At 34.9% G+C, this 13,426-nt stretch overlaps 2 protein-coding genes across 2 annotated transcripts in view; both read right to left on the bottom strand.

The window, feature by feature from the left end:
- On the bottom strand, window positions 5,082-7,708 carry LOC105178992 (UDP-glycosyltransferase 74G1-like). The gene is made up of 3 exons (XM_011102576.2): window positions 7,553-7,708; window positions 6,213-6,888; window positions 5,082-5,985 (listed from the first exon to the last, which is right to left on the bottom strand). Exons 2-3 carry the CDS (start codon window positions 6,855-6,857, stop codon window positions 5,263-5,265), a joined length of 1,368 nt encoding a protein of 455 aa, XP_011100878.1. The 5' UTR covers window positions 6,858-6,888; window positions 7,553-7,708; the 3' UTR covers window positions 5,082-5,262.
- Window positions 12,980-13,426, bottom strand: part of LOC105178217 (pyrophosphate--fructose 6-phosphate 1-phosphotransferase subunit alpha) — an 8,743-nt gene continuing 8,296 nt past the window's right edge. The window contains exon 19 of the mRNA XM_011101642.2: window positions 12,980-13,351. Coding sequence (XP_011099944.1) covers window positions 13,196-13,351 — 156 coding nt within the window. The 3' untranslated portion in view covers window positions 12,980-13,195. The remainder of the gene's footprint in view (window positions 13,352-13,426) is intronic.

The raw sequence follows: 13,426 nt of genomic DNA, 5'->3' as shown, positions 1-13,426 counted from the left end.
TTCAACAGTCAGACACCTCAAAGTCTACTCCTGAAAGAAAATGTCAGCAGAGGGATGAGCCTGCCACTCAATAAGTAAATAACCAGCCCTATTTATATATGTATACTAAACACAACCAACATAAGATAAGTAAGCAACATGCATGGAATACAGTCAATTTTAATTCCAACATAATCGACTTCATCGTACCACATAGCTAATTCGCAATAAAACAACCAGTTAAACTCTTTTTCCTCTAGTTTGATCACCAGAAGGTGATATCGTGTTTTTCCCATCAACTCAATCTTACCGTTATATAAATTCAAGTGATTCCCCTTGACAGTCAGCTCATCAATCTCGTCTCGCATCATAGCTCTTTCATTTCGCACATAGCTTTTTTCATTTCACATCTTTTTCATATTGCAGCATCGCTCTTTTCATATCATATTTTTTTTTTCATATCGCAGCATCGCTCTTTTCATATTATTTCGCTTTATAGGCTTTTCAACACATCAAGGGGTATTCACATCACAATTATATTCAATTTCCACCACTCCCTCATTTTCACATATCACCATTCTTGTAAGCAACTAGTAACGTAAAACAATATATCAATATATTCTCATTTTCAGACATCCACAACACATCAAACAACAAACATAATATTTCAACGTATTTTCTCATTCCACGTACTCAATATCGTCAATCAAATCAAATCATTCTCCATTCATATATTTTCAGATAAATCAATATTAGCATGAACCACAAAGCCATATAATAGCAATACCACAAATAAAGAGTATATATAGAGATAATACTAATTATTTACTTACCTCAACCTCACAACGTTTTTTTCTACTCAATCGTTAATTGTCAGTCCTTTCACCTCACCCCCGTATCCTATAATGAGTTATACCACATACAATTAATATATCGAGAATATCGTAATTTCTTTTAAATATAATATTAAATATTATTCGTCCAATTTCTAATAATTCTTTAATATTCTTATTTCTATCGAAATACAAATCTTCGTTTTTCCTCTTTATTAACATACCATTTATTAAATATAACTTTCGAAATATTTCTATGAATTTTCTATCAATTTCTCGCTACTATACAATTTAATTAAACAATAATATATATAATTACGTATTTGGTAAATAATTCCGATGGAATTGTATCAATTAGCTATAGCAATATTCAAATCTAATGAATTTAATAATCTAATTAACCAAAGATATCATTTTTATATTCGATTTGATATTTAATCCGACATTATTTTAAATAGTCAAACTCATAAAATATTCTGATTAAATAGTACATCGCTTAGTATAAACAATATTTAATAAACGGACTAATTAAATAATATGATTATAGTTGTTGGTGAACTAGAAAATCGTATTTATTTAAAAATTAATGAGGATTGCGGCGAAATTAGATATATCAAATCAAAGCTTCAATGTTCACATGTACATATATACACACTTACATATATATATATATATATATATATTTATGTGGGGGGTGGGGCGGTGGGTGAGGGCCCACCCCCAAACCCCTTTTTCTTCTTCTTTTTTCTTTCTTTCTTATATATATATATATAATATTATTAAATAGTATATATTATATATATAATATTATTATTATTTTATTTATTTGATTAAACTTTTCTCAAAATACCATTCACGTCCTTCCTAATTTTCTTAATTAATATAAATTATCCCAAAATATTATAACGAATTTCAATTTAATTCGTTCAAATGTTATTACATTCCAATTATGACCTATAATTTATTTACCAATTAACTAAATTTCATAAAAATTTACCAATTAATCCACCAATTATATATTATAATCTTTGGGGCGTCACAATTAATAGTTGATTTTTGTTTATTTTTATTTAATTTAAAAGATTATCTCAAAAATAAAAATGATTTAATTTGGGAGAATTGACGAGGGTGGCATATTTTAGGGTGTAAAATGTATTTAACCTTAATAATAATAATAGAATATATACCATATCATATTGTTCCATTAATTCCCAGCAAAGATACATTACCTAAACGATTATTTGACAAGATAGAATTTTTTAATTTTACAATTTAGCATTATTCTTTTAGTACAAAACTATAATGTACAAAATTCCGTCCCCATAATTATGTAACTCCGAAAATTATTTAGCACTTCCTTTTTTAAAAAAAAGGTGGGATTTGGGGCGAGTTTGAGAATAGTTTTTTTTGTCTTTGAAACGATTTTCAGGACACATAACTTATTTGGAGTGGATTTTGAAAAGGTGTTGGAACGGATCGAAATCCGTTCTTATAATTGGTGTTAAAAAAATATAGTCGATTATCAAATAACCGTTCTTAGTTGGGTCGACGGTAACTGTAACTGTATTCAAAATCCGTTCCTAATATCAAATTTGGCCAATTTTTTTTTTATTTTTTGAATTGGAACGGATATAGACGGATTTTGGAACGGATATAGAGGACCCTCTAGATCTTCCAACATCCAAGAAGGACATTCAGATGTTGTTGAATTTCCAGAATTGGAACCATTCCCATTACCCTCTTCAACTCCCTGCTCCCCCTCACCCCCTTCAACTCCAACCTATTCCCCCTCACCATCATTAACTCCCTGTTCCCTCTCAACTTCTTCACTTATGTTAGTTTGTATATCCTCAAACAAAGGTGAAGTATTATCGGGATGGTGTATAGATTCAGAATTGTGTAGAGAAGGTTGTGTTATTTATATGTTCATAAGAATCAAAGTCAAATTCAGGGGCATTTATGGTTTCATAAAAAACTAGGGCATTAATTTCAGCTTCTGGGTTTAACAGCTCAAAGTCATCATGAAAAGGAAGTAAAGGTATTTGTTCTTCTGTTGAAATGATACTACCCTGAGTATCAATAGCTACTAGAGGGCCCTGTTTTTCTTCAAAATATATAGGAATTACACTCAACCCTTTATAATCTCTCAGCAATTCTCTAATACCCTCACCCCCATTCAACATCCTAAGTCCATTATCTAAAGTGTGTCCAAGTAGGCAATAATAAACAACCACATTTAGCCCCTTACCCCCTGCTTTAGCATACATTTCTGTTAAGTTCCCATAATATAATCTTTCCTTATCCACATTTGGAAACCATACTCTACTACCACTTATATATTTAATTATAGGCACCCATTCAATTACACCACCAAGCCATATATCAAAATCAACATAATCAGCGAACACCATTCTGCAATTAAATATACAAATAAAAAATTCAGCAACCAACATATACAAGTGGGGACACAACCCATTTGCAAATAACTGTTAATTAAATAAGCAAGTGGGGACACAATCCCTTTGCAGATAATCCCTTTCGATAATTAAATAAACAAATATAAAATACAACTTTTCAAGCAAATGGGGTTAGGGTGTGGGGACCAACAGTGGAAGAATCCACTGTTCAAAGCATTCGGTGCAAATTTACAATAAATATCCGGTCAAAAAGGAAGGATTATATACATTTTTCGCATTGTTATGCCTCTAAACGTATTATCTCAACAGCTCGATTTCGTCCAAGAATTACTCTTGAGCATCCATGGGTACTGGAGCATGCAAAGAATACAGTCTTCATTAGATGCTCTTACAACCACTCCAAGCAAATTAGTTAGAAATTATACCAATTTGCATATACAACATGGGCACTCCAAATTACAGTTTGTATGTTAATAAATTTCAAGAGTAACAAAAATTAGAAGCCATTGAACCCTCCAACTTTCCCCTATTTCAACAAGGAAATCCTGCGAATTTCAAATAGTAAAACCGATCCTACATATACATTTACCCATGTAGAATTCTCTGATTATTTTTTTACTGTTCCCAATAGAACTCTTTGATTTTTTATTATAGTTCCCAATAAAACTCTATAATTTTTTATTAAACTGCCTATATTTCTGCTACATCAATAAAATTATGACATTGTAACAACAACAAATGATACTTAAATTGAAGATAGTAAATACCCTTCTACCAGAAATCATGGCTGATATTTTCTGATGTTGAGTGTATAATTGTTCGACATTTCGTGTCAAATTAGCACATTCCCAACAACATTTTCATGTTATCTACAGTGGATGCCTCTGAGAGTCTTTATCTGTATAAATGTATGGTTAATATTCACTCGTGCAACTACAAATTTCTCCCATGAATGTAGCATTGCGGTGATAGTGAAAAGGGAGTCCACAAATAATGCCAACGAGGTGAACATATCACATGTTTATTGCAACTACGCAACAGTAACCTGATGTTTCATTATCAAAGAAAATCACGAAGATTATAACATCCGTAAAATCAATTGGAACTTAGCCGAACTACCCGTGAAAAAATCATAAAGTTTTTCAGATCATTGTCTTGTCTAACTGGCTAAAATTATTCCAAAAATTCGAATTCACAAACCCTAATTTTTATTTCGTCTTCCCAATCAATAGCTTCACAAAGCTCGATCTTAAGGCTAAAACAACTAAACTTGTGCAAATAATGGAGAATTTTGAAAGATCTAACCAAAAATTGCAAGCCCTAACCTGTATGTCGTCGTCTTCCCCTCTTCTCCCAACTTCTTCACGGCGTCTTAAGAAAGAAAACGAAGCGTTCACCTTTTTTTTTTTTTTTTTTACAGCCGTAATAAGTAATAAGGGCATAACGGGGACTTAAGCAAAAAATTAACTCCGTTAGATGGCAGAGATGGAATTGGGCAAGTGAGAAACATTTATAATTGTAGGGGTTTTTTTTCATATAAAAATAACACGGGATTTTTTGCCGAGTTTTCATAACACGGGGATTTTATGCAATTTTTCCTTTTTTAAACTACATGAAATTTTATATGTAATTACACCAAATTTTGAAGGACGGCAGTATAATTATCCCCTGATTTTAAGTCCATTTATAAACAATACAATAATTAAAGAAAAATCATATGAAGTGTATTTGTTGAACAAACTTTAATTTGGCATAAAAAATTGTAAATGATAATTTAGACGATTACTGATTCATGTACTAAAAATTAAAAGAAGAAAGAACCAAAAGTAGACAACATTTGAACTTCAAAGGATGACTCATGATTGAAATAACAAGATTTTTATTGAAATTAAGATTGCTCTTTCATTTGATGAAAACGTACAACGAACAAGCAATATTGTCAATTAGCTATATATGGATGAACCACATTAAAGTAGAGTGTTGCTATCATTTTATGGCTTACCAATTGCTGCAAAAACAATGCTCTACTAGGCCTAGCAGCTGCTCAGCTGAGCAATTATATCATCAATGCACTTATCAGAACTCCCCCCTTCATCAATCGCCTCCTTGGCCGACGCCCTCCAACGAGCTGCATTCTTCTTGATCTCTCGTCCTCTTTCCCCTTGCATGATTTCGTCAATGCACGTCTCTATTTCCTCACACGAGGCTACTCCGTTCTCGTCTGTCTTAGGTTTGATCCCCACCTGCCAGACATGCTCCACGAAATGTGCATTAGTCATCTGGTCTAGAAACTGAGGCATTGCCACCAAAGGCACTCCCAGGCTTATTGCTTCCATTGTGGAATTCCAACCACAATGAGACACAAAACACCCAACTGCACCATGAGCTAAAACTGCCAACTGAGGACACCATTTCACTACTAATCCTTTGTCTGGATTTCCCTTTGAAAAATTGGTAGGCAGCTTACTTTCCTCGGATGGTTTCACCACCCACAAGAAGCTCTTGTTACCATGCAAGAGGGCGTTGGCTAGTTCTGTTGTTTGTTCTGCGCTTAAACTCGCAGCACTGCCAAATGAAATGTAAATGACTGATCGTGTCTCCTTGGAGTCGAGCCATTTCATGCAGGTGTCAGTGTTTGGGGTGTAGATGTTGAAGCCATAATCATTGTCATCTTTTAACCGGTTGTCTACATAAACTGAAGGTAGTGTTGGTCCGATTGTCTTCAGAGGCCAGAGTCTGGACATCCAATTGATTACCTACATTTTCAACAAAAGTTGTGCTTGGTGAATATGATCAGTACCCGAAAATTTCAACTCAGACTCTCATTTGAAAATTGTAGCATAGGCCATGGACTTAAAAAAAGAATCACATACAGATTTAAAACTAAACTCTGAGAAAGACACTAGTTCGGAAACTCATGTCTCCCTATATTGATTGACTCTTCATCTAACAGAAAAAGTAGTAAATCTCTAGCATGATTTACCTCCTCTTCCAACTTTGCGAAAGAGTTGAAGAGTACCCAATCCGCTTTCTCACTGTTGTCGAATTGACTCAAAATGAGCCGAATTATAGGAGGATATCTACCTGTCTCAGGACCTAATGAAGGCAGATTTGGAACCCGAAGCTCAGGCAATCCGGGCATTGATAGAAGAGGGACCGATGGAGGCTTTCCCGACAAGTCGCAATGCATTGGGTAGCAAGTAGTAACAAAAGCACAAGACTGTGTAAAGAAGGCAGCCCTGGCAATTCCCAGCTCAGTCGCCACATTTGAGGCCCACGGTATGTTGGCATCATAAACCAGACATTTCACAGGCTTCTCAGAATCTTGAAACTTGCTGATGAATTCTACCAAGTTTCTTGAACCAATGGCCTCAAATCTATCAAGAAAGCCTTTGAATCCACCAGGTCCAGCCACCCCGCCTTCTGTGCAATCATCGTATATCGTTTCAAACTTGATCGGACCATAGGCAGATTTCATGGCCTTGGTGTTTGAGAGAGTAGTGGTTACCGTAACTTTGATCCCTTTTGCAGCCAAACGTTTAGAAAATTGAACCATGGGATTTATGTGGCCCTGTCCGTGATAAGCTAGCACTACTACATGAGCTTTATAAGTTTCTTCATTGTCCATCTCGCTATACAAGCTAGGGCCTGCGGTGCTTCTAAAAACGAAGTGTAAACAAGCGAAAAATTATTATGTCTGCCACCTTAGCCGAAAAACTAATGATATTTAAGTAGGATAAATTTGCAGGACATATTCAGTGATCACTTGAGAAGACCTGCAAGAATGTACTTGTCCAATTTGCAGGACATTATCAGGAGTTATATATCTATTATAGGCAGGTTAGGTGGTCTGTTCTATCAAGGGCATCAAGCATTAGTCAATCGTAGGATTAGTATCTCTGTCTATGTTGGTAAAAACGGAATAATAAGTATCAAAGTAAAAAGACTGCAAGAAGATGAAAGGGCGAGATCACGTCAATTTATTATGGGTTGCGAGGAAATAAAGGAAAACAGAAACTTATAGAAACATTTGAGAAACATAAAGCAGAAGATCAAGAAAAAAGATTCAGCTGATTTCTGGTTCTCTAAGTGGAAAAAATTTATTCTTCTCTTTATGTTCTTGTGTGATAAATCGGTTAAATAAAATCGCTGGACCTGAAATATCAATGCACAAGAAGAACTAATTGGCTGCAAACAATCAACCTCAAACAACAACTTATGATGTATCTTTGCGTGTGTTGGTGTCAGAAAACATAATCCTTTGAAATTTTCATCTTACTTTGCATTCATTTCATAAACAAAAAGGGGCTTACTGGAACTCACCAGTGTGCAAGAGTGGAAGAGAGTTGAACGTTGTGGAGTGGGAAGAAAAAGATTATTCCAATGCTTAAGCCAAACTTGGGAATTTGCCCTCTCTTCCTATGAAAAAGAATCTTAAACAAATAGACAAGTTGGTACAATTTCAAGCAAGCATATACAGACAAGGCCAAGCCGGCTGCTTACTGCTTTTTACTATTTCTTAATAGGTGGTGACTGATTCATCCAATTATAATGTCAAGGCTGGTGATAATGCCACAGCTAGCAACTAATGTTATGAACACTTTACCCCCTCCAGGAATTCCCTGGATTTTGTTTGGTTTCCTTTTCGTGTGTTTTCCGATGTTTATACCATGATTTCATTTATTCAGCTACAAGAAAAGTACAAAACTAGCAGAGTATATATATATATGAGTACAAGTCACAATTACAACATATTTGTTAACATCATTTAAACTGTTGAGCACCTAAAATTCGTGCATAAATCTTGAGTTGAGCATGTCTCATCGGTGGGCTCCTCATGGCAGCTCCAGTACTCTGGACGGAGTAAGATCTAAAGACAAGAACAATAATTGGAACCATGACAATTTATCCACTTATAATTACCACAAGAGCATTCACCATCCTTGAAATGATGAAACCTCTTTCCATCTCTCACAATAATCTCTCTAGCCCTCTGCTTTGGACATGAACTTGATTGCATTGTGAAAGTCCCACAAAATACGTACACTATGTTTGTTTTTGTGTTTTAAAATGGGCCAAAACACAAAATGCTGTTTGGATATATAACTTGCACACCTCCACTAGGTGTGCAAGTTGTATTTTATTTTATTTTTTTAATTTTTTTCTCTCTCCTTTCTTTTCTCTCTCTTTCTTGTCAATTTCTTCTCTTCTTCTCCTCTCTTCTTCTTTTCTCCCTCTTTTTTCTGCCGCCTTCTCTCTTCTCTCTTTCTTTTCTTTTTTCTTCTTTCTTCTTTCTTCTCTTTTTCTTCTTCATTTTTGTTTTTCTGGTCGATTTCTTTTCCTTATTTTCTTTCTTCTTCTTTCATTTATTTTTCTATTTGGCAGAGGTTTGGCCGATGTTATTTTCCTTCTGTTTTCTTGTTTTTTCATGCATTTTTTTTTCTTTCTGTTTTGTTGTTTGATCTAATTATTTTCGTGTGATTTTTCCAGCAAAACGCCCAATTTTTTGCCGTTTGCATTGCCGCCGCCACCGGAGTCAACGCCTCTTCTGCCGCTATCAGATCCCACATGACATGTTTAACCATGCACATTCAAGGTTACGAAATGTAATTGAACGTTGTTTTGGTGTACTGAAGAAACGTTTTCCAATATTACAGTGGGGGATGCCGAGTTACCTTCAAAACCACCAGGTCGATATTGTAATCGCATGTTGCACACTTCGTAACTTCATCCGAAGATACAGCAATGATGACATCATATTCAACGAACCGGATGAAGACACTCCTCCTGACATGGATTCATTTTACCATAGGGGACATCCAACCACTTCTGAGTTAGAAGCTCAACGCACCCTCCGAGATAACATAGCGCTACAAATGTGGGCAGCTCACCATCCAAATAACCCACAATGATGGAACAACTGGACAATCATATCTAAACTATTTAAACCTTTTGCTGATATTCACTCTGCCTATCGGTCGAACGCTATAGGATCATTTAGTAGGAATCAAGTGTAGGATGATGTGCGCTTTTTGTTGACATTGAATAAAATATGTGATGCATTAATCCAAGCAATAATGACATTTCATACATTAGCAACTCGTGCAGATGGTACGAAGTTGCACATTACTATTTCCTGACCATTGTTCTGTGCAGACATAGCATATCGTAGATATCTAGAGAGTGCTGGATTTCCACAGGAGGATCACTGGACTTTAAATGTTGAGCAGCGCTTCATGTGGATGATACTAGACGACAACACCAGAACGCCCATGAGAGACGATGCACGTGCAGAGACCCAAATGGGTCATTGGGCACGTGCATTACAAAGACATTTTCGATACCCCTACACACGAAAGCAAGTCCGTGCTAAGTTCTACGAGTTTAAAAATCGATTTCGCCAGTTCCACGGCATCACTCAGCTAACAGGGGTTTTTTATGATATTGAAACATTTGTTATGGTGTTTCCCTCCGAGGTACGACCACACGCGTCATGGGTACGTCATGTTATTGCAAATGTAATGAGATCCATTTAACAATTGTCATTTCAAATTACATACATTATTTTGCAACGCATGTTTTTCAATTAATTGACCCTTTTGCAGCACTTTCCATTGGCTAGACGGTACTATCATTATGCAGAGCCACATTATCCTAGTATGCTAGAGGTTTGGGGCCCATTGATGTTGCCAGATGTTCCTGTTGAGGCCCACGGCGATGCACCGGACAGCGAGAGCAGTCACACCATGCGTATTCCGATGAGAGAAGGCCAGCATGCACCAATTGTCATATCGGATTCTATTGCTCCATCGGCACAGACGCATACACACATTGCCAGTTGGGATGCAGTGGAACATGTAGCTCGTGGCAATGTTGCCCCACAAGTGCCACACAGTACCCAGATAGCCGCACGACGCAGTCTTGACATAGGTTCAGAAATGGGGAAAATTGGATCGTGGACTGATTATATTCGTTGATTTGGCGTGCAGCAGGATGGGGATGCCCAGTCGTACAGTGAGGGCGACAGCACAGCACGCTCACGCTGACCACAAGGACTCCCACCACGGCGGCGTGACGGTCCTTAGAATTACAATGGCCGTATATGAAAACTCTACGTCAAATGTTGATTTAATTAGTAAAGCTGGAACAAGTACTCAAGCAGTTTGTCATTGTCAAACGCATTCGTTTCTTATATGTCGTGCCGATGTGTTTTAAGACTTGAACAATTCCCTAAAAATATGACAGCTTTATATGGTACAAGTAAAATATTTCCTCTATTCTGTTTTTAACTAATCGATACTAATTCACTGACCTTTAATTATTTAAGTATTTTTTACTCAACGCATCGTTCTTTACATGACAAACAATATTTGTAAAAAAAATTTCAAAAATATTGGGCAATATATCATTACTGCATGCGTAATGCAAAGTGGCTATTGTTCGATTTATCAAGCAATTATTTTCATCACGAATATAAATGCCCATGAAATTATTTTCACCGCACTAATTTAATCTAAACAAATCTATTCAACACCAAAGCAATTGAGATTTAATTGTTTTTTTTAAATTATTTTCATTATATGTATTATATATTATTTAATATATAATATATGTGAAATGTAAGCAATAATTACTACTAAAAAATAATTATTAACTTATGAAATCATTGATATTAAAGATATTTACTTTCAATGCTACTTAGTTAAGAAATATAAAACTTTTCTACCTAACAGAAATACTGTAGCAGTTCCGTACACTACTGACAATATATCAGTACTATATACCTAATTCGTATTTTTATTACTTCAATTATCTAATAAAATTTATCTGTTCGCATGTAAAATTTTAACGAATCTATTTTCAACACGTTATATAGAGCATTTAATGCTTGATTACAAATTTTTTCAACTTAGACCATTTAAATATTTTATACTTATAATTTTTCCTATTTCAGTGAAATATTTAAGAAATTTAAAATTTGAGGACAATATACCAATAATACATACGTAATTCTAAATTTTTTATTTAAATTTTATATATTATATTTTTTTATTCCAAATATAAAGTCTAACAAAACCATTTAAGAGAATACTACTATGTATTCAATCATGCATTAAAATTATAAATATTGTTTAAAATATAAAAATAAATGCCTCAATAAAAAAAATTACTTAACATAAATATATATATATTATATTTCACTAACAAATAAAATACTATATATATACATATATATATATATATATATATTACTAAATATATATATTAAAAGACATGATTTGACAATGAATAGTAACTCCTGTCTCCCAAATTCCAACATCAAACCTACACCACTTATTTTATACTATTTTATATTATATCAAAACACAAATCCAAACATACCATCTATCTCAAAACACATACTAACTTATCTCTATTTTTCTCTCTCTATCTCCAAAACACCAAAACAAAAACACCCAAAACATTAATCCAAACATTAGGGTAGGTTCTTGAAGATTCTAATGAAAGTTTAAGGAGCCCATATACAACTGCCAGCTTCTCACAGGGCATGTTCTTTTTGTTCCGACTGCCTGCTTCTCACAGGGCATGTTTTCGCATTTCCCGAGACAAGATAAATCACACTCAATATTTGTTTTTGTGTTTTCACACATTATTTGTATGTTTTTATGTTTTTCAACTTTCTATATATAATATATATACATTTATATATATACATAATATAAAACAGACATGATTTGACAATAAACAGTAATTTTTGTCTCTCAAAAGTACACCATTAAACATAAAATATTTATATATATACATATTTATATATAAAAATATATATTAAAATATATGATTTGACAATGAACAGTAATTTTTGTCTCCCAAATCCCAACATCAAACCTACACCACTTATTTTAAAATATTTTAAATTTTCCCAAAATACAAATCCAAGCATATCATCTATTTTCAACACACACTCACTTATCTCTATTTTTCTCTCTGTTTCCAAAACACAAAACAAAACAACTAAAACACAAATTCAAACATAATGTTAGTATCCGGAACATATCCCAATTTCCTTAACTTGAGTACCAACTCCTCCAGATAGTTAACTGTATACTGCAGCTTGCACCTCAGTGTCATAACTAAAAATACATGCACCTTACTTATTTTCAACCTCAAGCAAACGACAACCAGCCTCTTTCTTCACACTTCCATCCCTCGTAAATTTTCGAACCATTGCCACTTTCACCCCATCGGCCTGCAGAGGCAGACAGATTTGCCAAAAGTACATAGGTGCCATGATGTTGTGGAATCATCTCAAAGAGTTGTCCCGCAGCATACACCCCTGATCCATGTCTCCGTGAGCCAGCAAGTAAACTGACAAATTGGTACTTGATACGGCCCAAGTTCCAGTTGGGCTTGAAGAGTAGGAAGTGGAGATTAGCCCAAAGCTTGAGCGATAGCAAGAATCTAGGAGCCACGTAAATTTTTCTCCTGCACCTTCTGATGTAAGTATCCAATTAATCACTTGCTGATCGCATTGTGATAAACGAAAACTGGACTAATTGGCTAATGTTGGAAGCTTTGGTACATCCAAGTCTCAATTTCAAGTCTCGCTTAAGATGAATTTTCAGTTAGTTGCTGCATAATTCCAAATAATTGTCCTGGTCAGAATGCGTCGCATGAATATGCAAAGAACATGAATGAAGAGCATGGAATCTAGCCAAGTTCTAACAGTCAACTGAGTCCGAGCCTTCTCCCTTTGGTTTAATATCTAGCAAGTGTATGGATGGTTTATTATTCCTCAAGAAACAAATGTCTCAATGTTACATAAAGCAAAGAAAAAGATTAAAAGAAACAGGGTCTGTTAGTCCACCAATCGTTCTAAGCCTACAAAATTTTGAGAGAGCCTGTTTACAAGGACATGGCACAAAGGGTGCCCACAGACGTACTCCTATGAGTTCGAGCAGTGGTGCCTCAAAAACGAGGTGTGGCTGTCAGAACTGGGTACACATTTTTAGAAGGACTCATAGGTGAGGACATCACTGAGAGAATGTCAGTCACAGAAGCCATGGCACTCAAAGCAGCTTTAAGAACATCTTGGGAACATCCTGGCTTCACTATGGAACGCACCTGGAAATCACACAAAACACAGCAGTTGTTTTTAATTTTCCAAGAAAAAGTCAAGTAACTACCACAGTATTACAA

This window comes from Sesamum indicum, linkage group LG2, assembly GCF_000512975.1.
Source record: "Sesamum indicum cultivar Zhongzhi No. 13 linkage group LG2, S_indicum_v1.0, whole genome shotgun sequence".
Classification (NCBI taxonomy): domain Eukaryota; kingdom Viridiplantae; phylum Streptophyta; class Magnoliopsida; order Lamiales; family Pedaliaceae; genus Sesamum; species Sesamum indicum.
This window is presented reverse-complemented; position numbering and strand designations above follow the sequence as displayed.